Genomic DNA, 27,350 nt, shown 5'->3' with positions numbered 1-27,350 from the left:
GTGCTTACTACAACGCTCTGCATTCAGTAAGCGCTCAATAAATACCATGGATTGACTGGCTGACTGCAGTCCAGATTTGTTCAGGGAAGGGGAGAAGAGGGATCGGTTTCAGTGTCACAGAAACAGAAGGGGAATGTCCCACAGCAAGGCTGAAGCCACGGTCTCCACATGATATTGGACACGGAGAACTGCTGGGGAACAGGAGTGATGGTTCTCCCGTGGGCCTCCACGGCTCGCTCAACTGTCCCCAGCACCGTATCGAACAGCGGCTCGGTGTCGGGGGCGAGCGGGTTGGTTTCCGACGGGTCCCTGGAGAGGTCAAACATTAAAGGGGGGTCGTGTTGGGTCACATGGGCCCCGAAACATGGGCAAATCCCTCTCCCGTAGCAGGCGCCAGCTCCCTTGGGGTGGAAGACAGGCGTCATGTAGTGGACTTTCCAGACAGCACCGCCTGGAAGGGTAGGAGAAAGCTCTGTTAGGGAAGTCGCTTTAGGACAAGGAGATTTTGAGGCTTTCTCAGAAGGACAATTCATATTGAAGCTGCCTCACGTACCAGGATTCTCTAAAAGTCCTTGCCTTCCAGATGAATAACCCGCCAAAATCAGACACTACATATGGGAAAGGTGGAATCCATTTCTGAGCAAAATTTTTCAATGATCTAGTTTCCTCTAAGGGTTGTGGCAAAGGTTTAACCATTTGTTAAATGGCATCTTTTGACCAGAAGACTTCGAGTTTTGTCTTATCGGAAAATATGTTCAAGTTCAGAGCTGGGTCCCGTGAACTGACACAAAATTTTCATTATCTTAACTCTCATTATTTCTTCCTCCCCCTTCTAGACTGGCAGCTCATTCATTCAATTGTATTTATTGGGCGCTTACTTTGTGCAGAGCACTGTACTTAGCGCTTGGGAAGTACAAGTCGGCAACATATAGAGACGTCCCTACCCAACAACGGCTCACAGACTAGAAGGGGGAGACAGACAACAAAACAAAACCTGTAGACAGGGGTCAGAATTGTCAGAATAAATAGAATTATAGCTATATGGACATCATTAACAAAATAAATAGAATAGTAAATATGTACAAGTACAATAAATAGAGTAATAAATCTCATTGTGGGCAGGGAAACTACCAAATCTCTTCTATAGTACTAAGCACTTAATATAGTGCTCTGCCCATTTCCGACTCCTGTCGCTTGCCAGTTGTATTTCTCCCTCTCACCATCATAATTTATTCTATGAATTGTCTCCAACTCCCTTAGCAAAAAACTGAATCACTGGACAATAAGTTTATTCAGTATTGGATTCTACTTTGCCTGATTGTAGTTGACTATCTCTTTTTGGGGGGTTCTCCAAAGGAATACTTGGAAGATCAGGACTATCATCAAACTCTTGAGTGAAGCCACTTGGTCTCTTGTTCTCCTCTTTCAGCTGTCACTCGGTGGTTTTTTGTTTTGTTTTTTTTACGGCATTTGTTAAGTGCTCACTATGTGCCAGTCACTGTACTGAGCGCTGGAGCAGATACAAGCTAATCAGGGAGGAGACATGGGGCTCACCACCTTGCCCAAGGTCACACAACAGACAAGTGGCAGAGTAGGGAGTAGAACTCAGGTCCTGATTCAATTCCAGCATTATCCATTCGATTCTAAGGAAATCAATTTTAAAAACCGAGTTGAGTCTACACCGATTTACACTCACTGCTCTTTTGATGCCATCGAACAGCATGCAAGTGTTTCCCACAATAGTGGAACAGGAACTCGTGTGGAGAATGTTGAACTGTTCCTTTTAGCAAAGGCATCAGATTCTGGCCATCAATCACCCTGATTCAGTGGAGAGAGAGGAAAGTCAGAGGGGAGGCAGAATGCTAATTTCATACTCTATATCGTGAGCTAAACTCAGATGCTAAATTAAGACATCAGCATGTCCAGGAAGGGGAAAGTCAGAAGGGAGACAGAATACTAAGTTACTCGATATCCATAACCAAAGTCAGACACTAAATTAAGCCCAGGAAGGTCACATTCCAATCAACCCATAATATTCACTGAACATTTACTATGTGCACAGCAGTGTACTAACTGCTTGGGAGAGTACAACAGAACAAAAAATAATAATGTTTGTGGCATGTGTCCAGCGCTTAGAACAGTGCTTTGCACATAGTAAGTGCTTAATAAATGCCATCATTATTGTTATTATTATTATTACCAGGCACTGTACTAAGTGCTGGCTGGATGCAAGCAAATTAGGTTTGACACAGTCCCTGTCCCAGGTAGGGCTCAAAGTCTTATTCATCATTTTACAGATGAGGTAACTGAGGCCCAGAGAAGTCAAGTGGCTTGCCCAAGGTTACACACCTGATGTGTGGCAGAGCTCCTTCCTAAATATCATTGATTGATTAACTGAACATCTTATGTGTGAAAAGCACTGTACTGAGCTCTTCAGTGAGCACAAAACAATTACTAGTTATTATCCAGGCCCTCAAGGAGTTGGTAATCAAGCTGGGGCAAGGGGAAATAAATTTCAGGCAGGAGGAAGTATGAGAGTAGGGATACAGCATTCATTCAATCATATTTATTGAGTACTTACTGTGTGCAGAGCACTGTAAGCACTTGGGAAGTACAAGTTCATTCATTCATTCATTCAATTGTATTTATTGAGCGCTTACTTTGTGCAGAGCACTGTACTAAGCGCTTGGGAAGTACAAGTCGGCAACATATAGAGATGGGGTCCCTACCCAACAATGGGCTCACAGTCTAGAAGGGGGAGACAGACAACAAAACAAAACATATTAACAAAATAAAATAAATAGAATAGTATGTACAAGTAAAATAAAATAAAATAAAATAAGCAAATACAAGGAGCCTGCGCCCGGGAATCAGAGGACCTGGCCTCTAATCCTAGCTCTGCCACTTGGCAGCTGTGAGACCTTGGTTAAGACATTTAATTTCTCCAGGCCTCTGTTTCCTCATCTGGAAAATGGGAATTCAACATCTGTGCTACCACCTACTTAGACTGTGAGCTCCGTGTGGAACAGGGACTGTATCTGACCTGAGCGCCTTGTATAATAATAATGATGACATTTATTAAGCGCTTACTATGTGCAAAGCACTGTTCTAAGCACTGGGGAGGTTACAAGGCCATCAGGTTGTCCCACGGGGGGCTCACAGTCTTAATCCCCACTTGACAGATGAGGTAACTGAGGCACAGAGAAATTAAGTGACTTGCCCAAGATCAATCAATGGCATATGATAATAATAATAATAATGATGATGGCATTTGTAGTAATAATAATAATGGCATTTGTTAAGCACTTACTATGTGCAAAGCACTGTTCTAAACAGCACTTACTATGTGTGAAGCACTGTTCTAAGCGCTGGGTGGGGATACAAGGTGATCAGGTTGTCCCACGTGGGGCTGTCTTAATCCCCATTTTACAGACGAGGTAACTGAGGCCCAGAGAAGTTAAGTGACTTGCCCAAAGCCACACAGCGGACAAGTGGTGGAGCCGGGATTTGAACCCATGACCTCTGACTCCAAAGCTCGTGCTCTTTCCACTGAGCCACGCTGCTTCTCTTGTATGCATCCCAGTGCTTAGAACAGCACTTGGCACATAGTATGTGCTTAATACAATAATAATCATAATAAAAAGATATGACTATAAGTGCTATAGCAGTGTAAGCATCCAGGTCTTTTGGTGCTGTGGGAATACCGGATGGGGAACGACAAATTTCTACTGCAAAAACAATTCAGGCGCATATCCCTCTTTTGGTTTGGGGGAATAATAATAATAATAATAATAATAATAATAATAATAATAATAATAATGAGAATGATGGCATTTATTAAGTGCTTACTATGTGCAAAGCACTGTTCTAAGCACTGGAGAGTTTACAAGGTGATCAGATTGTCCCACGTGGGGCTCAGTCTTAATTCCCATTTTACAAATGAGGTAACTGAGGTACAGAGAAGTTAACTGACTTGCCGAAAGTCACACAGCTGACAAGCACGGAGCCGGGATTTGAACTGATGACCTCTGACTCCAAAGCTCGTGCTCTTTCCACTGAGCCACGCTGCTTCTCTTGTATGCATCCCAGTGCTTAGAACAGCACTTGGCACATAATATGTGCTTACTACAATAATAACCATAATAAAAAGATATGACTATAAGTGCTATAGCACTGTAAGCCTCCAGGTCTTTTGGTGCTGTGGGAATACCGGATGGGGAACGACAAATTTCTACTGCAAAAACATTTCAGGCGCATGTCCCGCTTTTGGTTTTGGGCAATAGAGTCATCACCCCACCCTCAATCCCACAGCATGAACCTACATATCTTTACACTTATATTATCATTTATTTATATTAGTGTCCACCTCCCCCTCTAGACTGTAAAGCTCACTGTGGTCAGGGAACGTGTTGGCTGACAGTTGTACTGCACTCTCCCAAGCGCTTAGTACCATGCTCTGCACATAGCAAGCACTTAATAAAAATCAATGATGATGATGATGAGGTGATAGGGAACGTTAAGCTTCCCTGCTCTTAGTCATTGCAGTCTTGCTCATTCCATATGGATGAGATTCCCTGCTTTCTTTTCTTAGGCTGGGTAGCAGTGTGACATTCTGACCAATCAATCCAATCTCCCCATCGGCAATTCTGTCTTTGAACAGAAGAACCCTATTAAATGCCAAGAGAAGAGGGAAGTAATCAGATCAGACCAAAACCCCAGTCTTAACAGGACTCAGGGCTAAGTGTTAGGAACAGTGGGCTTTTATGACCAGTTGACTCTTCTTTGCCCATTTGACCGGTGAGGAAATGGAGGCACAGAGAAGTTCAAGTCATTGTCTAAGATCACACAGCACATACATCCTTTGGTGATCATCCCTACTTTATTAAAAAGCTCACACTTTTACATACAAGAGAAGCAGCGTGGCTCAGAGAAGCACCGTGGCTTAGCAGAAATAGCATGGGACTGGAAGTCAGAGGTCATGGGTTCTAATCCCAGCTCTGCCACTTAACGGCTGTGTGACTTTGGGCAAGTCACTTAACTTCTCTGCCTCAGTTACCTCACCTGTAAAATGGGGATTAAGATTGCAAACCCCACGTGGGACAACCTGATCACCTTCTATCCCCCCAGTGCTTAGAACAGTGCTTTACTCATAGTAAGGCTTAACAAATACCATCACTATCATTATTATCCAAACACATGCCCAGATCCAGGAGGGGAAACTAAGACATATATATCCGGTGGCCAAAATGTGGTGGAGTCACTTAACTTTAGGTAATCATTGATAGCTTTTGAAAAAACAAATCCACTGGAGGTTTCATCATCATAAACACGGTCAACCTTTCCAAAATAAATGGCCCACACAATCTATAATTGCATCAAATCCTGCAGGTTTCTGACTATTGGCTTTCCGAAATCATCCTGTCCCACTCCAATGGAAAACACGGGATAAAATCCCTTTGGAACAAAATTTCCCTCCACACTAACACCACTGATGAGGCTTGAAGAAAGGAAGAAACGCGACAGAAATTCACACGGGAACGAAATCGTCCAGGATGGTTTTTCGTTTCCCTACCTGTCGCGGGGCAGGGTTCCTCCGCCCAAGGAGGCCACGGTGGGCAAAATATCCATGAGGCTCGTGGGCTCGTCGATGACCCTGCCGGCGGGAAGCACACCTGGCCACCGGAAAATCCCGGGCACGCGGATCCCACCTTCGTAGCCTCCCATTCCTTTGCCTCCTGCAGGGTGACAATAGCAGAAACCTCAATGAGCCCGTGAGCCTCTCAAGTTGTTGACAGCATCATTCTTTACCAGACTGGGCAAGCCTAGGGATAAATCAAGCCCTTAGTACGGTGCTCTGCACACTGTCAGTGCTTAATCAATACCACTGATAAAAATCAGTAAGTGATATTTGAGCATCTGTGCGTGGCCTAGTGGAAAGAGCGAGAGAATAGCTTCTAAACCAGCTCCACCACTTAGGAGAGTAGATACAAGCTAGTGAGGCTGAACGCAGTCCCTGTCCTACATGGGGCTTACAGTCTAAAGGAGGAAACTGAGGCACAAAGAAGTGACTTGCCCAAGGTAAGCAAGGGTGACTTGCCCAGCAAGGGAGTGACAGATCCAGAATTAGATCCCAAGTTCTAGTGGGAAGACCACTAGGGAACAAACAAAAAAAGAAAAAAAGTACAGCTCCCTATCAGCCATGTGATGTACTAAGACTGTCTTTGTTACGATCAGGCTTCCTAAGTGGGAAAGAACACAAGATATCCTTGAGGGCTGGAATCAATCGATTAATGGTATTTATTGACAGCGAACCATGTGCTAGAGCACTGTACTAGGCTCCTGGAAGAGTACAAAATGAGAAGCAGCATGGCCTAATGGATAGAACACAGGCCCGGGAATCAGAAGGACCTAAGTCCTAACCCTGGATCCGTCACCTGTCTGCTGTGTGACACTGGGCCAGTCACTTCACTTCCCTGTGCCTCAGTTTCCTCATCTATGAAATGGGGATGAAGACTATGAGCCCCCTGGGGGACAGGGACTGAATCCAACCCAATAAGCTTGTAAGCGCTTAGTAAGCAGCATGGCTCAGTGGAAAGAGCCTGGGCTTTGGAGTCAGAGGTCATGGGTTCAAATCCCGGCTCCGCCAATTGTCAGCTGTGTGACTTTGGGCAAGTCACTTCACTTCTCTGGGCCTCAGTTCCCTCATCTGTAAAATGGGGGTGAAGACTGTGAGCCCCCCGTGGGACACCCTGATCACCTTGTAAGCTCCCCAGAGCTTAGAACAGTGCTTTGCACATAGTAAGTGCTTAATAAATGCCACCATTATTATTATTATTATTATTATCATTACTATTATTAAAGTGCCTGGAACAAAGAGAGCCCTTAACAAATACCATTTTTAAAAAGATCTAAAAAAGAAAATTAGGAGACATGTTATCGCATTCCTGGATCACATTTTCCAACTCTATTGCACTCTCCTAAATGCTCAACATGGTGTTCTGCACTTGGTAAGTGCTCAATAAATATAATGGATCCCGTTAAGCCGCCTCCCTCCCAGAAAAGGAGAGCTAAAACACCAATGTCTGCTGCTGAAGGCATAAGACACAATAAAATGGGCAGGGGTAAGCTTCCTCCATGGAACCGTGCTGTGTTAGTTTACACAAAGAAACCAGCAGAACACTTTCTTGGTGGGCCTTTAAAAAATACATTTATATTTGTTAAGCACTGTAGAAAGCACTGGGGTAGTAAAAGCTAATCAGGTTGGACACCGTCTCTAACCCGCAGTCCTAATCCCCATTTCACAGCTGAGGGAAAACGGAAGGCCCTGAGAAGTAAAATGATCGCACAACAAACTAGTGGCAGAGTCGGGATTAAAACTCCGGTCCTATGATTCCCAGACTCTTTCCATTAGGCTACACTGCTTTAAACGACCCGTCTCCTGCTTGCCTATTGCTTTAAGAAATCCTGCTGGTCTCACCTTTATATTTTCCATTCCAGCCTCCAAGCTGAGAGACCCCCTCCCTAGCCTCTAAGTGGCCTCCGTGGTCTGAGGTAAAGTAAGTCAGAGTCCTATTTGTCAAGCCTTCCTCTTCAATGGTGGCAAGAATTTCTCCTGCAATGAAAGAGAAAGGTGGTGAAAAATACCGTGGGAATGAATGGACCCCATTGTCTCCGGATTCGACAAATGAAACCATGAAATTGGTGGTGGGGGAAGGACGGTATCGCTGTCGGGCCACTCGGGATGTTTTGTTTTTTGTTTCTAATGGTATTTGTGAAGCGCTTAGTATGTGCCAGGCTTAAATACCAGGATTATTATTATCAGCAGGGGTAAACTTCCTCCACAGGACCGTGCTGTGTTATTTTACACAAAGAAGCCAGCAGAATGCTTTCATGGTGGGCCTTTAAGAAATATATTTATATTCGTGGATACAAGCTAATCAGGTTGGACACAGTCCCTGTCCAACATGGGGCTCACGGTCTTCATCCCCATTTTACAGATGAGCTAACTGAGGCACAGAGAAGTGAAGTGACTTGCCCAAGGAGTTGGAACTAGAACCCAGGTTCTTCCAACTCCCAGGCCTACGCTCTATCCACTAGGCCATGCTGCTTACCATAGTAATCATCGTATCTGTTAAGTACTTGTGGTGTGCAGGACACTGTACTAAGTGCTGGGAGAGAATACAAAGCTGGGAATTAGACAGGGTCCCTCAAAGGGCTATGTCAACCTCACTCAATGCTCAAACTCTGACAGTGATTGTGAGCCCACTGAGGGACAGGGACTATGTCTAATTCCCACCTGTCTTCTCTCTCCCAGTGCTTAGTACAGTGCTCTGCACACAGTAAGTGCTTAATAAATACTACTCCTTCTTCCAGGACAACCAGGAAGTGGCGCAGCCCAGTGGGAAGAGCAGGGGCCTGGGAATCAGAGGACCTGGGGTCTAATCCTGGCTCTGCCGCCTGCTTGCTTTGTGACCTTGGGCAAGTCATCTAACTTCTCTGGGCCTCAGAGAACTGAAAAACTAAAAAATGGGGATTAAATCATACTCCAATGCTTAGTACAGTGCCCGGCACAGAGTAGGCCCTTAACAAATATCACAGTTATTATTACTCCTGCCTACTTAGCCTGTGAGCCCCACGTGGGACAGGGACTGTGTCCAACCTGAAAAACGTGTATCTACCCCAGTGCTTAGAACTGGTGCTTGACACATAGTTAATGATTCTTGTCTTACGCTATCAAGACGTTTCCAACCTGTAGCAACTCCATGGACACACCTCTTCCCCAAATAATTAATACCATTAAAAAAAAGCAGGACCAACAGGCTCAAGTATTAGGACTTATGAAATTGATGGAAAAAGATATATTTGTTGGCCTGCCTGTCTAAGTTCGAGAGATGATCCAGCTGTAAATTCACCAACCTATCAGCCAGTCCATCTCCTCGACACTGTCTCCGTAGGCTCCATGCTTGCTCTTTCCCCGAAATCTCTCGGTGGTGACCAGTGGAATGTGGACATGCAGCAGAGAAACGAAGAGGAGGAACGGCCCCTTCCTGTTTCTAAAAGAATCAGATCATCTCTTTAAGATAACCGGGCTCCCTTTGACTCCGATCGAAAGGCACAGTTAACTTTCTGCTTCGATTTCTTTGGATACCAAGAGGCAGGAACATTGTCAACCAATCAATGGAGTTTGAGCGCTTACTGTGTGCACAGCACTGTACTAAGCACTTGGGAAAGTACAAAATCACAGAGTTGGTAGCCCTGTTCCCTACCCACAAGGAGCATACAAGAAATGTGTCCAATCTGATTATCTTGCATCATCCCCAGTATTTAGCAGAGTGTCTGACACATAGTAAGCACTGCCTCTTTACTTGTTTTGATGTCTTGTCCCCGCTTCTAGACTGTGAGCCCATAAATTGTCTCTCTGTTACTGAATTATGCTTTCCAAGAGCCTACTCCAGTACTCTGAAAACAGTTAAGCGCTCAATAAATACAACTGAATGAATGAATGAACAAATACCACAATTTTCCATTATTACTCGAAACTGTAGCCTAGGGTGACCCAAGTGCCTAGTACAGTGTTCGGCACATAGGAAGCTCTCAATAAGCACCATCGAGGATGTTTCAAGCAACCCACAGTCCCCGAGAAAATGAGAAAGTTGGGTTACCTCTGAATAAATGAAATCGCCTCCTTCAGCATAAGAGTGGCTGCTTTCTCTAAAACCATTGGCTGTTGAGTAATTTCGTAGTTTCTCATCAGGAGACAATTCCAGTAGCGTACAAATCCAAAACTGGAGTACCAGGAGAGGAAAAACAGCAGCGTCAGGAGAGAGGAACCCCAGATGACGGTCCAGGAAACGGGAACTGAGCCGGTCAGTTTACTCAGGGTGAGTGTGAGCACTGCCCAGACCACAACCTGTGTGGAAAACCTAAGTTTTCTCCGAAAGGCTGCATCCAGCTCAGGGGGGTTGCCTATCTGACAGTCGTTTATCAGGGTGAAAGGCATGCCGTAGAAGTAGTCGAAGCCATGCTTCAAAGGGTGATGGCAGAAGTCACTCCGAGATTCACAGTTCACTCCCTGATGCCACTTCCCTGGAGATTAAAAAAAAAATACAAAACTCAATCAATCGATGGTATTCACTGAGTGCTCAGTACACACAGAGCCCTGTACACTGTAAGCTCATTTTGGGCAGGGAGCGGGCCTGCTAATTCTGTTGTTTTGGGCTCTTCCAAGCGCATAGTACAATGCTCTGCACACAGTAAGCGCTCAATAAATACCACTGATTGGGCCATACACCACAACAGAGTTGGTAGGATACGTTGCCTACCCACAGTGAGTATGGATTGAATGCCACCTGGTTTTAAAATGGCACTGTCTACTGCTCATCACCCTCCTGATAATGCTATTAGATTAATAATAATAAGGTATTTGTTTATTAACAATAATAAAGTATTTGTTAATCAAAGGTATTTATTAAGCACTTACTGCATGCAAGGTGCAAGCTCAGAAATAGAACCTGTGAGAACAATGGGTCTCCTCCTTTTTCCGACGAAAATATGACCAAAGAGGGACCTGCATATCTCTCTAGACTGGATGCTCGCTATGGGCAGGGAGCATGCCTACCCACTCTGTCTCCTGGTGCTCTATCAAGGGCTCAGTAAAACACTCCTGCACACGGAAAGTGCTCCATAAATACCATTGATTACTCTTGGGAGGGGGGAGATGAATCCACTGTCTGAGGCTTTTGATCTAGACGACGCTGCCCCTCTACCCTATCCACGGGTAACAGACCACCGTGGGTCAAATAAACCTTTCGGTTCACTGGGGTGGGGAGGTTGTTTTTCCCCTCTCCCCAATCATAGGGTGACCATCAGGACCCCCTTTCATTCTAATTAGATCGCAGGAAAGCAAAACTGTTCCTCCCTCTGGGAAGCATTACTGCACTAATGCGATATGGAACAGGCTTCCGCTTACCGATAAGTCCCGTGGCGTAGCCTTGTTGTTGCAATATCTTGGCAAAGGTGGTTTCGTTGATGGGGAGTCCTCCTGACCCCCCATTCCATTGTAGGGCACGATACCCATCGCTGGCTTCCATGCCTAAGGAACATTAAAAGCGGATTCATTTTTGACCACTAAAAAACCCGACGCAAAACTATGCCGATGATCTTGGTCAAGTCACTTAACTTGAGACTCAGTTACCTCATCTGTAAAATGGAGATTAAGACTGTGAGCCCCACATAGGACAACATGATCACCTTGTATCCCCCCAGTGCTTAGAACAGTGCTTTGTACATGGTAAGTGCTTAACAAATGCCATCGTTATTATTAAACTAGTTATACACCAGGGCTAGCATTCCGTGTCTGAACAAGCCTCTCTCTGGCACTAATCAACTGAATTGAACAAGGCAAAATTACAGCACTGAGATTATTTGGGTTAAGGAACGGATCACTGACCAGAGAGCAGACTCATATTTTTCGAGAAGAAAGAGAGCACACAGATGAGTTTCTGTGAAGGTCAGAGTGTGCGAAATAGAACCGACACACTTTAGAACAGAGTACCAAAAACCATTGTAACAACTTCTCCCCCGTCTAGACTGTGAGCCCACTGTTGGATAGTCTCTATATGTTGCCAACTTGTACTTCCCAAGCGCTTAGTATAGTGCTCTGCACACAGTAAGTGCTCAATAAATGCGATTGAATGAATGAATGAATGAACTCAAGATATTTAGTAGAAGAACAATGATATAAACCAACTGGAAGCAGCATGACTTAGTGAATAGAACCTGGGCCTGAGTCAGCAGGATCTGGGTTCTAATCCCAGTCCGCCACTCATCTTCTGTGTGACCTTTGCTTCTTAAAGTGACTTCACTTCTCTGGGCCACAGATATCTGTAAAATGGAGTTTTAAACTGTGAGCCCCTTGTGGGGCATGGACTGTTTCCAACCTGATTATCTTGTATCTACCCCCTGCGTTATGGTCCTAAGTGTGTTAAGTGCACATACTAAGCACTTAACAAATACCTTTAAAAAAAAATGTGGCAGAGCTGGAATTAGAACCTAGGTCCTTCTAATTCCCAGGCCCTTGTTCTATTCATTAGGCCATGCAGCTTCTCTGATTTATCCAAAGTAGGTTGGTTGCTCTTGTGGTATGCAAAAAAGACGCTGAGGATTCTTTTTTCTTTATCTTGAACACTTTCTTTCACTCTTTCCATTAAGCCTTATTTCGCCGGATAAAGCTTTCCAGAGGTGTATTCAAACCTGCACCAATTCCACGCAATCCACTGTTGGCCAAAAAACGGCTCACCTGATCTGAAGGCGTGTCTGCCAGTTAGAAAAGCAGCTCGACTTGGGGTACACAAGGGAGCGGCGGCTAAATGCTGGGTCAGTTTCACCCCTTCCATCGCAAGACGATCGATATTTGGGGTCCTAAGGGAGACAGAACGAGAATTCCATGCCTACTACTGGCAAATTCCAAACTGTGCATCACAAAACTGAAAATAAATGGAAAAACATTTCACCGGATTGAAAAGCTCTCCCTGAGAAACAGACTCATTTATTCATTCTGTCATATTTTTTGAGCACTTACTATGTGTGCAGAGCACTGTACTAAGCACTCAGAAGAGTCCAATACAAGAACAGACACATTCCCTGACCACAGGAGCTCTGTTTCCCTAAATGACTTTATTTACACCTCATCGAGGCTATGCAAAGGACTCCAAGTCTGTCAGACTGTTTCAGGCCCTACAACAGGGTGGGGCTGGACTGAAGCCCATGGAGGCCCACCCCACCTGCCGGACCTCCCGCCTGGACCACAGGAGGAGAAGAAAGGAGGGGGAAGTGCTACATTCAAGGATTCCATCCGATTCTTTCCACGGAAGGAGTCTCAGCCTCCTCCTCAATTACGAGTTCTGGTGGTTTTTGCTAAACCTAGCCCCAGGCTGGCCTTCTGACCCAGATAAAACCACAATGAATGTGATTTTCAAGACATACACTCTCAGAGTCCGAGAGAGGCCCACACGCAGAGGCCGAGAGACCCACACACAGAGACTGAGAGACCCACACAAAGAGACCGAGAGATACCCACAACTGGATTTCTTTCTGCCAGTAATCATTTTGAAGCCCTCTTTCTCCGGAAAAATTTCCTCATGGTGTGTGGAAGTTTTTTTGCATTACACAAATTACTCCTCTGCACTCCAGGGTACTCTCCAAAGTGCTTAGTACAGTGCTCTGCATGTGGGAAGTGCTCACTAAATACCACACAGGCTGACGGGACAACCCAAGCATGTATCCTTAGATACGGAATCTTCACCTGAGAGTATCATTTCCATAGCAACCAACATCTCCGATACCAAGGTCGTCGGCCATTATCAGGAGAATATTGGGCTTGGAATCAGCTGCCGAACACAGGCCCAGGGCCCCAAGAAGCAGGCATATGACTGGCATAATGGCAAAGCTGCTCCTGAAAAACAATCAATTCATCAATCACGCTGGTATCGAAACTCTTTCACATGGGAAGAACTTGAATTCAACCACATCAACCGACTCAAAGTGCAAGTACTGGATCTGAATGATCAAACGTACACTGCAGTACATTTTAAAGCAAAGAACAAATATGTAAGACAAGTTCCTATACAGGGACTGAGTCCAACCTGATTAGCTTGCATCTACCCTGGCACTTAGAACAGTGCTTGACACATTGTAAGTGCTTAAATGTCATCTTCAGAGTGTAAGCTTGTTGTGGGCAGGGAATATAAATAATTCATTCATTCAATCATATTTATTGAGCACTATGTGCAGAGCACTGTACTAAGCGTTTGGGAAGTACACATCGGCAACTTATACAGTCCCTACCCAACAATGGGCTCACAGTCTACAAGTCTATAAAGAAGAACAGTCTATAAATAATAAGAAGAATCATGGTATTTAAGTGTTTACTACGTGCCAAGCACTATTTTAAGCGCTGGGGTAGGTACAACATAATCAGGTTGTCTCACGTGGGGCTCAGTCTTAATCCCCATTTTACAGGTGAGGTAACTGAGGCACAGCGAAGTAAAGTGGCTTGCCGAAAGACACTCAGAAGACAAGTGGCAGAACTGGGATTAGAACCCATGTCCTCTGATTCCCAAGCCCGTGCTCTTTCCACTAAGCCACACTATTGTTATATTGTAGTCTCCCAAGTGCTTGTACAGAGATTTGCACACAGTAGCACTCAATAAATAAGGCTGAGTGAATCATTATTACTATTACTACTATTATGTCGATCTTGCAGGTGGCATAGAAAAAAATAAAACGAAGCAGCTCAGAGGTAATTCCAACTGAAAGTGCACTTGAGCCTTTGACCTATCGACGCTCGATATTTGTCCCAACCCCTCAGCACATATGTACATACAGATAATTTATAATAGATTGTTTAAAGGTATTAATATCTGTCTCCCCCTTTAGACTGTAAGCTCATTATGGGCAGGGAGCATGTCTGCTAATTCTGTTGTACTGTACTCCCCCAAATGCTTAGGACAGCGCTTAGCACATAGTAAGCGTTCAATAAACACCACTGATTAACATGTGTGTGTGAATATATGCTACTGCTGAGAAATCTGAACAATTTTGATTTCAACTGCTGATCAAGAATCCTTGATTCAGTCATTGTTTGGCTGCAAATGTGTTAACACCATATATAGTATTCAAAGTAACTGACTGAAATACATTGAGAAGCAGCGTGGCTCAGTGGAAAGAGCACGGGCTTGGGAGTCAGAGGTCATGGGTTCAAATCCCAGCTCTGCCGATTGTCAGCTGTGTGTAAATCATTTTTGTACCTGCAAATCATTTCCGTATCTGTGTCTTCTGCTAGACACAGATCCTTCAACATCCTTAAGTGCAGGGATCCTGCCTGCTAATTATTTTGTACTCTTCCAAGCTTTTACTACAATGCCCTGGCATGTAATACACATTACACTCAATACATACTACTGACAGCTGGAAAGAGGAAATGCAGAAAACCGAGCGAAGACAATCTAAACTTTGCGGTCAGCCCCACAGGTACCAAAAGGAGTCTCTACTTCAGCATCAACTTAAAAATTAATCTCTCGAGGGGCCTGCCACCTAAGAGCATCATGTAAGGGATGTTTCTGGAGAGAGGAATGGGTGGAATTTATTGAACGCCTACTGTGTGCGGAACACTGTACTAAGCACTTGGGAGAGTACACTACCACAGAGTTGGTAAAGGAGAGTACACCACAACAGAGTTGGTAGACTTCCCTGCCCATGATGAGATTAGAGTCTAAAGGGGGATACAGATATTAATAGAAATAAAAGGTTATAGAGAATGATAAATAATGGAAAGTGTCAGAGGCAGGGATTCTGATGTGGGAAGAAAGTTGTCACCCAGGGGTTCACAGTTTGGCCACCAGAATTCCCCCCCTCTCCCCAGTGAGGGGTTGGGGAAGCAGCAATAGTGGAAAGAATAGGCCTTCCCAGTCCGAGCTCCCAACTTTTTCCTCTCCTCTTCCTCCCCTCCCCATCGCCCCCCTCCCTCCCTCTGCCCTCCCCCCTTCCCCTCCCCACAGCACTTGTGTATATTTGCACATACTTATTACTCTATAATAATGATGGCATTTATTAAGCGCTTTACCATGTGCAAAGCACTGTTCTAAGCGCTGGGGAGTTTACAAGGTGATCAGGTTAAGCGCTTAGTACAGTGCTCTGCACACAGTAAGCGCTCAATAAATACGATTGATTGATCAGGTTGTCCCACGTGGGGTTCAGTCTTAATCCCCATTTTACAAATGAGGTAACAGGCACAGAGAAGTTAAGTGACTTGCCCAAAGTCACACAGCTGACAAGTGGCAGAGCCTGGATTTGAACTGATGACCTCTGACTCAAAAGCCTGTGCTCCTTCCACTGAGCCATGCTGCTTCCCCATTATTAATGATGTGTATACTGCTGTAATTTTATTTATTCTGATGGTATTGACACCCGTCTACTTGTTTTGTTTTGTTGTCTGACTCCCCCTTCTAGACTGTGAGCCCGTTGTTGGGTAGGGACCGTCTCTATATGTTGCCGACCTGTACTTCCCAAGCGCTTAGTACAGTGCTCTGCACACAGTAGGCGCTCAATAAATATGACTGAATGAGTGAATGAATGAATGTGACTGGGCCTGCGAGTCAGAGCACCTGGCTTCTTATCCCGGTTCTGCTACTTGGCTGCTGTGTGACCTTAGGAGAGTCACTCCCCTTCTCTGGGCCTCAGTCCCCTCATTTGCCAAACAGAGATTTACTAACTGGTCTCCTCCCCCTGGGACTGCAAGCTCTCCGGGGGACTGGTTGAGCTTGGCTCTACCCCAGCGCTTAGTACAGTGCTTGACACATTGCCAGCACGTAACCAACACTGCAGTGATTTGTGTGAGCCCCCCACTGCTGTCCTGGGACCCCCGGATCTCTCCGGGATCTCCCCCCACGGGCAGAAGGGTCGCATCCCCGGCTTCCCGTGGTCCCCAACTCTCCAGCGCTTAGTCCAGTGCCTGGCACATACTAAGCACTTAGCAAATTCCATCATTATTAACTCCCAGACCACCGGATTCCCCCTAGGCAACCCCCAGACATCCGGAGCCCCCAAAGGCGATCCCAGGTCATCTCAAAGAGCTCAGCGCTTAGCTCAGTACTTAACAAATACCATAATAATTATTATTACTCAGAGAAGCAGCGTGGCTCAGTGGAAAGAGCACGGGCTTTGGAGTCAGAGGTCATGGGTTCGAATCTCAACTCCGCCACATGTCTGCTGTGTGATCTTGGGCAAGTCACTTAATTTCCCTGGGCCTCAGTTCCCTCATCTGTAAAATGGGGATTAAGACTGTGAGCCCCACGTGGGACAACCTGGTCACCCTGTATCCTCCCCAGCGCTTAGAACAGTGCTTTGCACATAGTAAGCGCTTAACAAATGCCAATTATTATTATTATTGTTATTACCCCACCCCAACCCCCAAAGCGACCCCCACCCTATCTGAGCGACCCCCAGCCCCCTCTCCAGCAAGTCCAGGACCAAAGTGACCCCCCCGTGACCCCCCCAAACCTGCGGGAGCCAACCGGTCCCTCGGAACTCTGCAGCAGCAACGAAGCAGGAAAAGCAGGAAGAGGAGGAGGAGAAAGGAGGAGGGGAAAGTGACACCCCCCGGGGCGGGGCAGGGATAAGGCCCAGCCTCAGGTCTCTCACTCTCCTGGGGCCTGAGAGTCAAAGGACCTGGGTTCTATTCCTCCCCTCCTCCCCCGACTTGTCTGCTGTGTGACCTTGGGCAGGTCCCTTCACTAGGCCTCTGTTCCCTCATCTGGAAAATGGGGATTACGATGGTGAGCCCCATGTGGGACAACCCGAAAACCTTGTAATAACAATAATAATGATGATGATGATGGTATCACAGCCTTAATCCCCATTTTAATAATACTAATCAGGGTATTTGTTAAGCACTTACTAAGTGCCAAGCAGTGTTCTGAGCCCTGGGGTGGAGACAAGGTTATTAGGTTGTCCCACGTGGGGCTCACAGCCTTAATCCCCTTTTTAATAATAATAATCAGGGTATTTGTTAAGCGCTTACTATGTGCCAAGCAGTGTTCTGAGCCCTGGGGTGGAGACAAGGTTATTAGGTTGTCCCACGTGGGGCTCACAGCCTTAATCCCCTTTTTAATAATAATAATCAGGGTATTTGTTAAGCGCTTACTATGTGCCAAGCAGTGTTCTGAGCGCTGGGGTGGAGACAAGGTTATTAGGTTGTCCCACGTGGGGCTCACAGCCCTAATCCCCATTTTAATAACAATAATAATAATTATGGTACTTGTTAAGCGCTTACTATGTGCCAAGTAGTGTTCTGAGCGCTGGGGTGGAGACAAGGTTATTAGGTTGTCCCACATGGGGCTCACAGCCTTAATCCCCATTTTAATAACAGTAATAACAATAATTATGGTATTTGTTAAGCGCTTACTCTGTGCCAAGCAGTGTTCTGAGCACTGGGGTACAGAAAAGGTTATTAGGTTGTCCCACGTGGGGATCACAGCCTTAATCCCCATTTTAATAACAATAATAATAATAATTTTGGTATTTGTTAAGCGCTTACTATGTGCCAAGCAGTGTTCTGAGCGCTGGGGTGGAGACAAGGTTATTAGGTTGTCCCCCATGGGGCTCACAGCCTTAATCCCCGTTTCAATAGCAATAATAATAATTACGGTATTTGTTAAGCGCTTACTCTGTGCCAAGCAGTATTCTGAGTGCTGGGGTGGAGACAAGGTCATTAGGTTGTCCCACATGGGGCTCAAAGACTTAATCCCCATTTTAATAACAATAATAATAATTATGGTATTTGTTAAGCGCTTACTCTGTGCCAAGCAGTGTTCTGAGCGCTGGGGTGGAGACAAGGTTATTAGGTTGTCCCACATGGGGCTCAAAGACTTAATCCCCATTTTAATAATAATAATTATGGTATTTGTTAAGCACTTAATAATAATATTATAATGGCATTTGTTAAGTGCTTACTATGTGCAAAGCACAATGTTCTAAGCACTAGGGAGGATACAAGGTGATCACGTTGTCCCCCGTGGGGCTCACAGTCTTCATCCCCATTTTACAGATGAGGTAACTGAGGCACAGAGTCAAGTACTGTTCTGAGCACTGTTCTGAGCATAAAAGGTTATGAGGTTGTCCCACGTAGGGCTCACAACCTTAATCCCCATTTTACCAATGAGGTAACTGAGGCATGGAGAAGTTAAGTGACTTGCCCAAGGTCACCCAGCAGAAAAGTGGCAGAGCTGGGATTAGAACCCACAACTTCTGACTCCCAAGCCCCTGCTCGTTCCACTAAGCCACGCTGCTTGTACCTACCCCAGTGCTTAGAACAGTGCTGGGCACATAGTAAACACTTAAGACCATCGTTATTATTATTTTATTATTACTAAGCACTTGGGAGAGTACAGTATAATAGGTAGACAGTATAATAGGTAGTCTATAGGGGAAGTATGATGGCCTCCCATCGTCTCCCTCTCCATCCCCCCATCTTACCTCCTTCCCTTCCCCACAGCACCTGTATATATGTATATCTATTTTTACATATTTATTACTCTATTTATTTATTTATTTTACTTGTACATATCTATCCTATTTATTTTATTTTGTTAGTATGTTTGGTTTTGTTCTCTGTCTCCCCCTTTTAGACTGTGAGCCCACTGTTCGGTAGGGACTGTCTCTATATGTTGCCAATTTGTACTTCCCAAGTGCTTAGTACAGTGCTCTGCACATAGTAAGCGCTCAATAAATACGATTGATTGATTGATTGATTGATTGATGGCCTATAAGTGCTCTCAGCCGTGGAAGGACTTGAGCAGTCACTTAATCCTCATTAAATGCCTCAGTTTTACAGCAGAAAACCCCCCAAAGCTAGGGGATTTTGTAAAGGCAATGAAAAAGCCAACGATGGGAATCTAATAAAAATAAAGTCTTGCTTGTTTATCACTATGGGCTTTCCAGGGGCTTAATAATAATTACGTTACTTGTTGAAAATAATGATGGTATTTGCTGAGTGCTTAGAACTGCTTTAAGTGCTGGGGTAGATACCAGCTAATCGGGTGGGATACAGTCTCTGTCCCATGCAGGACTCACTCTTAGTCCCCATTTAGCAGATGAGGTAAATGAGGTGCAGAGAAGTGATTTGCCCAAAGTTACACTGCAGATTTTATTTTGTTGGTATGTTTGGTTCAGTTCTCTGTCTCCCCCTTTTAGACTGTGAGCCCACTGTTGGGTAGGGACTGTCTCTATGTGATGCCAATTTGTACTTCCCAAGCGCTTAGTACAGTGCTCTGCACATAGTAAGCGCTCAATAAATACGATTGATTGATTGATTGATTGATTGATTGATTGATTAGAACCCAGGTTCCACTGACTCTCAGGCCTGTGCTCTTTCTGGGCTGGGTCTGGAACAGGATCAAGTAGCAGTGATTCTGCATTTGGATTTTATTGTGTGTATAACTGTAAATATTACCTTTAACTATCCAAGTGTTTCTCATAATATTCAGAAATGAACAAAAAAACCCCCCTCTTGTTTTGTGCTGTCGAGTCGTTTCCGACCCACAGCGAGTAAAAAATGAAGCTCTCCCCTTATCCAGGCTGTGGGTCATTATTTACCCTCAGTTTTACCTGGTGGTCCTTTTGGTGGGGAGGGGCCTAGAATTTACCAGCTTAATCCCACCTGCTGAGCCTCACAAGCACTGAAAGAAAATGCTGCCTTGCCCCAGGGCCAAAGGATTAAAAAGGTGTGGCCTTTTAAATAACTGAGATGGAGTGAAAACAATAACCCTTAGCTAGGTAGCACAGAGCAAAGCGGAGGGACATATTTTCTTTGAATCCAGGAACCTGAGCAATTGAATCAGACCAGTAACCTGCCTTTCCCAAAGGATCAGCCTCTCATCTCCCACCCCCAGGGATAGATTCTCTCTGTCCCAGAGCTGGCTCCCAGACTTTTTTTTTAAATGGTATTTCTTAAGCACTTACTATGCGTCCGGAACTGTACTAAGCACACTGTACTAAGCACGGGGGCAGATACAAGCTAAGTGGAAATTCAATACCTCGCCTCCTTAAATTTTGAGCCCAATGTGGGATATGGATTTTGTCCAACCTGGTTAATTTGTATCTATGGCTACTCCATGCATCTATGATTAACTTGTATGATTACGCCACCTTTTTAAAACAAAATGGCACTTATAATAATAATAATAATGTTGGTATTTGTTAAGTGCTTACTATGTGCAAAGCACTGTTCTAAGCGCTGGGGTAGATACAATCAATCAATCAATCGTATTTATTGAGCGCTTACTGTGTGCAGAGCACTGTACTAAGCGCTTGGGAAGTACAAGTTGGCAACATATACAAGGTACAAGGTAATATACAAGGTAATCAGGTTGTCCCACGAGGGGCTCACAGTCTTCATCCCCATTTTACGATGAGGGAATGGAGGCCCAGAGAAGTGAGGTGACTTGCCCAAAGCCACACAGCTGACAAGTGGAGGGGCCGGGATTTGAACCCACGGCCTCTGACTCCAAAGCCCGTGCTCTTTCCACTGAGCCATGCTGCTTCCTATGCACCAGGTGCTGTACTAAGCGCTGGGGTTGATACAAGCTAATCAGGATGACAAAGTCCATGTCTCACATGGGGCTCACAATCTTCATCCCCATTTTAATCAACCAATGGTATTTATTCAGTGCTTACGGCGTGCAGAATACCATAGTAAACGTTTGGGAAAAGACAAAATAACAGAGGTAGTAGATCTGCCTACAATGCACAGATGAGGTAACTGAGGCACAGAGAAGTGAAGTGATTTGCCCAAGGTCACATCACAGACAAGGGACGGAGCTGGGATTAAAACCCAGGTCCTCTGACCCCCAGGCCTGTGCTCTAACTACTAGGCCACACTCCTCATTCTCCAGCGACCTGTGCCAGTGAGCTGGAAATTTAAACCCAACCAAGGGAAAAAAAATATCAGAAGTTATTTGCTCCACACCACGATGATGAACAGATTACTGTTCATTCCCTGATACAGGTAGAGGATGCAAAAACCACATTTGGCAAGAATATCTATCGAGAATATCGTCTCCCCCTTCTAGACTGTGAGCCCACTGTTGGGTGGGGACCGTCTCGATGTGTTGCCAACTTGTACTTCCCAAGCGCTTAGTACAGTGCTCTGCACACAGTAAGTGCTCAACAAATACGATTGATTAAATGACTGATTGAGGGGAAAATCTCTTTAAGAATCAGCTCATCAGAGGGCTGATATCAGAGCTTTTTTTGATATGGTTAAGCACTTTACTATGTGTCCGGTGCTCTACTAAGCACTGGGATAGGTCCAAGCTAGATAGGTCAGACAGAGTCCCTGTCCATTATAGGGCTCACAAGTCTTGATCGCCACTTTATAGATGAGGTACCTGAGTCCCAGAAAAGTGAGGTGACTTGCCCAAGGTCACCCAGCAGACAAGTGGCAGTGCCGGGATGAGAACCCAGTTTCCTCTGACACTCCCGGGCTCGTGATCTATGCACTAGAGAAGCAGCGTGGCTCAGTGGAAACAGTACAGGCTTGGGAGTCAGAGGTCATGGGTTCTAATTCCAAATCCGCCACTTGTCTGCTTTGTGACTTTGGGCAAGTCACTTACCTTCTCTGTGCCTCAGTGACCTCATCTGGAAAATGGGGATTAAGACTGTAAGCCCCATGTGGGATGACCTAATCACTTTGTATCCCCCCCCCAGCGCTTAGAACAGTGCTTTGCACATAGTAAGTGCTTAATAAATGCCATCATAATGCCATCATTATCAGAAGCAGCGTGGCTGAGAAGCAGCGTGGTTCAGTGGAAAAAGCCTGGGCTTTGGAGTCAGAGATCATGGGTTCAAATCCCGGCTCCGCCAACTGTCAGCTGTGTGACTTTGGGCAAGTCACTTAACTTCACTGGGCCTCAGTGACCTCATCTGTAAAATGGGGATTAAGACTGCGAGCCCCACGTGTCGCAACCTGATCACCTTGTAACCTCCCCAGCGCTTAGAACAGTGCTTTGCACATAGTAAGCGCTTAATAAATGCCATCATTATTACTATTATTATAGAAAGCACTTAATAAATGCCATCATAATGCCAACATTACCAGAAGCAGCGTGGCTCAGTGGAAAGAGCCCAGTCTTTGGAGTCAGAGATCATGGGATCAAATCCCGGCTCCGCCAACTGTCAGCTGTGTGACTTTGGGCAAGTCACTTCACTTCTCTGGGCCTCAGTGACCCCATCTGTGAAATGGGGATTAAGACTGTGAGCCCCCCGTGGGGCAACCTGATCACCTTGTAACCTCCCCAGCGCTTAGAACAGTGCTTTGCAGACAGTAAGCGCTTAATAAATGCCATCATTATTATTCTCTGTGCTTCAGTTACCTCATCCGGAAAATGGGGATTAAGACTGAAAGCCCCATGCGGGACAACCTAAGCACTTTGTATCCCGCCCAGCACTTGGAATGGTGCTTCACATAGAGTAAGTGCTTAACAAATACCATCATTGTTATTATTATGACTAGGCCACGCTACTTCTCTGGTTTCTGAGGGACTGTGAGGGAGTGGGAAAAAGCCATCCAACGCCATTGGCGTCAGTCAATCCCACGGGACTCTGAGTGTGGAGCGAACGGCTGTGGGCCGCTCCCTTCCGAATCGCACCAACAGAAGGGGAACGTGCCACAGCAGGGCTGCAGCCACGGCCTCCAGGCGTTACTAAACGCGTTGAGCTGGAGCGGCACAGGCGTGACGGTCCTCCTGTGGGCCTCCACAGCTCGCCGCACGCTCTCCAGCACCGTGCCGAACAGCGGCTCGGTGTCGGGGGCGAGCGGCCTGGCTTCCGACGGGTCCCTGGTGAGGTCAAACAGCAACGGCGGGTCGTGGTGGGTCACGCGGTCCCCAAAACACGGGCAGACCAATCTCCCGTAACAGGCTCCCGCTCCCTTGGGGTGGAAGACGGGTGTCATGTAGTGGACTTTCCAGACGGCACCGCCTGTGAGGAGGGAGGCACCGTGACTCAGTGGAAAGATCGCGGGCTTGGGAGGCAGGGGTCATGGGTTCTAGTCCCGACTCCGCCACTTCTCAGCTGCGTGACTCTGGGCAAGTCACTTAACTTCTCTGTGCCTCAGTTAACTCATCTGGAAAATGGGGAGTAAGATAACTTCTCTGTGCCTCAGTTACCTCATCTGGAAAATGGGGAGTAAGACTGTGAGCCCCACGTGGGACAACCTGATCACCTTGTATCTCCCCCAGTACTTAGAACAGTGCTCCCCCTCCTCCCCCGCTCCATCCCTTACCTCCTTCCCCTCCCCACAGAACCTGTATATATATATATATATATATGTATGTTTGTATGTATTTATTACTCTATTTTATTTGTACATATTTATTCTATTTATTTTATTTTGTTAATATGTTTTGTTTTGTTCTCTGTCTCCCCCTTCTAGACTGTGAGCCCGCTGTTGGGTAGGGACCGTCTCTATATGTTGCCAACTTGTACTTCCCAAGCGCTTAGTACAGTGCTTTGCACACAGTAAGCGCTCAATAAATATGATTGAATGAATGAATGAATGAATGCTTGGCACATAGAAAGCGCTTAAAAAATACCAAAATTATTAATCCGTCATTTATTGATTTGTATTCACGTCTGTCTCCCCCTTCTAGACTGTGAGCCCGTTGTTGGGTAGGGACCGTCCATGTGGCCGATTTGTACTTCCCAAGCACTTAGTACAGTGCTCTGCACACAGTAAGCACTCAATAAATACGATTGAATGAATTAAGGGAAGGATTGCTCAACTGAACAGTGCTTCGCACATAGTAAGAGCTTAACAAATGCCATCATTATTATTATTATTATTACTCCAGTGCGGAGGACTGCGCTTGACGCTTAGTAGACGCTTAACAAATACTGTCATTATCATTACCATTCAGAATTTGGAATTTGATGAAGGTATTTTTACTTACTTTCTCTGTGGTGCCATCGTACTGCATGTAAATAGGTTTCGCAGTAATGAAAGAGGAACTCGTGATCCGATCGTTGGGTGGTTCCTTGCAGTAAAGGGATCAGGTTCTGCCCGTCCAACACCCTGATGTGGAAGAGAGAGGAGAATGGGCTAGACTGCACATAGTAAGCGCTTAATAAATGCCATTATTATCATTATTATTATTAGAAGTATCATGGCCTAGTGCGTAGAGCTTGGGCCTGCAAGTCAGAAGGCCATGGCTCCTACTCCCAGCTCCACCACTTGTCTGTCGTGTGATCCTGGGATAATAATCAGTTCATTTCTCTGGGCCTCAGTGACCTCGTCTGGAAAACGGGGATTGAGACTATGAGCCCTATGTGGGACAGGGACTATCAATCAATCAATCATATTTATTGAGCGCTTACTGTGTGCAGAGCACTGTACTAAGCGCTTGGGAAGTACAAGTTGGCAACAGTCCCTACCCAACAGTGGGCTCACAGTCTAAAAGACTACATCCAATGTGATTTGTATCTATCCACCCGAGCGCTTAGTTCAGTTTCTGGCACTTAGTACAGTGCTCTGCACACAGTAAGCGATCAATAAACACAACTGAATGAATGGCACATAGTAAGCCCTTACCAAATACCATAACAATTATTAATTTGGCTAATGTACCAGCTCCTTATGGGCAGGGAATGTGTCTGCTAATTCTGTCGGAGTGTACTCTCAGTCAGTCAGTTGTACTCATTAAGTGTTTACTGTGTGCAGAGCACTGTACTAAGCATTTGGGAGGGTACAATGAAATTATAAACAGACACATTCCCTGCCCACATCCAGCTTACAGTTTAGAGGGGAAGGCAGACATGAATATAAACAAAGAAATTATAGCTATATACATAAGTGCTGTGGGGCTAGTGGGGGGGATGAATTAAAGGAGCAAGTCAGAGTGACATACAGGGAGTGGGAGATGAAGAAAGGAGGGACTTAGTCAGGGAAGGCCTCTTGGAGGAGACGGGCCTTCAATAAGGCTTTGAAGATGGGGGGAGAATTTATCTGATGGATTTGAGGATGGAGGGCGTTTCAGGCCAGAGGCAGGATGTGGGCGAGAGGTCGGCGGCGAGATAGACGGGATCGAGGTACAGAGAGAAGCAGCATGGCTCAGTGGAAAGAGCCCCTGCTTTGGAGTCAGAGGTCATGGGTTCAAGACCCGGCTCCGCCACCTGTCAGCTGTGTGACTTCGGGCGAGTCATTTAACTTCTCTGTGCCTCAGTGACCTCATCTGTAAAAATGGGGATTAAGACTGTGAGCCCCCCGTGGGACAACCTGATCACCTTGTAACCTCCCCAGCGCTTAGAACAGTGCTTTGTACATAGTAAGCACTTAATGAATACCATTATTATTATTATTATTGGCATAGGGGAGAAGCAATTAGTACAGCGACTACTGTACAGTACAGATGTACTGTACTGTACAGATTAGTACAGAGATTAGCGATTAGAGAAGCAGCGTGGCTCAGTGGAAAGAGCACTGGCTTTGGAGTCAGAGGTCACGGGTTCAAATTCTGGCTCCGCAAATTGTCAGCTGTGTGACTTTGGGCAAGTCACTTAACTTCTCTGGGCCTCGGTTACCTCATCTGGAAAATGGGGATTAAGATTGTGAGCCCCCCGTGGGACAACCTGATCACCTTGTAACCTCCCCAGTGCTTAGAACAGTGCTTTGCACATAGTAAGCGCTTAATAAATGCCATCATTATTATTATTAATATTACAGTGCTCTGCACACAAGGACCACTCAATAAATACCACTGATTGATTGCTTGACTGACAGTCAGGGGGGCTCGTCTATTATTTTTTCACTATCCTGTTACCACCGAATTGTAACGAGCAATTCAGGGATAATGAAAATTGCCTCGGCGAATGGAGTCAAGTTTTGGTTACCTGTCGCGGGGCAGGGTTCCTCCGCCCAAGGAGGCCACGGTGGGCAAAATATCCATGAGGCTCGTGGGTTCGTCGATGACCCCGCCGGCGGGCAGGACGCCCGGCCAACGGAAAATCCCGGGCACGCGGATTCCGCCTTCCCAGCCTCCCATTCCTTTGCCTCCTGCAGTTTTAAGAGTGAGAAAGAAAGACAGCAGAGTTAAAAGCAGCATGGCCTAGTGGAAAAAGCCCAGATGTGATATCATAAAACCTGTGTGGCCTAGTGACTACAGCCCGGGCCTGGGAGCCAAAAGGACCTGGGTTCTCATCCCGGCTCGGCCACTTGTCTGCTGTGTGACCTTGGGCAAGTAACTTCGCTTCTCTGTCCCTCAGTTCCCTCATCTGTAAAATGGGGATTGAACATCACGAGGGATAGGGACAGTGTCCAACATAATTGGCTGGTATCTACCTCAATGCTTAGAACAGTCTTTCCATTCACTCATTCATTCAATCAATCGTATTTATTGAGCGCTTACTGTGTGCAAAGCACTCTACTGAGCGCTTGGGAGAGTACCATATAACAATAAACAGACACATTCCCTGCCCACAATGAGCTTACAGTCTGGAGTCTACAGTCTTTGACATATTCCATTAAAAAACTTCCATTAAAAAAATCATATTCCATAAAAAAAAACCCAGTGGATTCTTTCCAGAAGTCATGATGTGTCCTGACAAACTTCCTTAATTTAGGCTTCAATAATCCTCTTCTGTTACCCTGACCCTACCCTGCAGTAAGATTTAAAAAAAAAAATCTGGGCATTTATTGAAACTAGTCCAACAGCCAGATTTCCTTTACATTTTAAAAATCTCGGATGGTCTCGTTTTTACAATTAAGTTTCCCTGGAGGGAAATTTGGAAGCCTTGCCTTC

At 45.6% G+C, this 27,350-nt stretch overlaps 1 protein-coding gene across 1 annotated transcript; it reads right to left on the bottom strand.

Annotated features, from left to right (window-relative positions):
- Positions 1 to 35: 35 nt before the first annotated feature.
- Positions 36 to 24,579, bottom strand: LOC119937673 (arylsulfatase D-like). Its single transcript, XM_038757254.1, has 10 exons — positions 24,507 to 24,579; positions 13,304 to 13,453; positions 12,299 to 12,420; positions 10,970 to 11,092; positions 9,663 to 10,086; positions 8,917 to 9,053; positions 7,478 to 7,612; positions 5,573 to 5,735; positions 1,697 to 1,818; positions 36 to 451 (listed from the first exon to the last, which is right to left on the bottom strand). The coding sequence occupies exons 1-10, from the start codon at positions 24,521 to 24,523 to the stop codon at positions 81 to 83; spliced, it is 1,764 nt and encodes a 587-aa protein (XP_038613182.1). The 5' UTR covers positions 24,524 to 24,579; the 3' UTR covers positions 36 to 80.
- Positions 24,580 to 27,350: the final 2,771 nt, after the last annotated feature.

This window comes from Tachyglossus aculeatus, chromosome 15 (genome assembly GCF_015852505.1).
Source record: "Tachyglossus aculeatus isolate mTacAcu1 chromosome 15, mTacAcu1.pri, whole genome shotgun sequence".
Taxonomy (NCBI): Eukaryota; Metazoa; Chordata; class Mammalia; order Monotremata; family Tachyglossidae; genus Tachyglossus; species Tachyglossus aculeatus.
The sequence above is the reverse complement of the archived record's forward strand: the minus strand, read 5'-3'. Positions and strand labels throughout refer to the sequence as shown.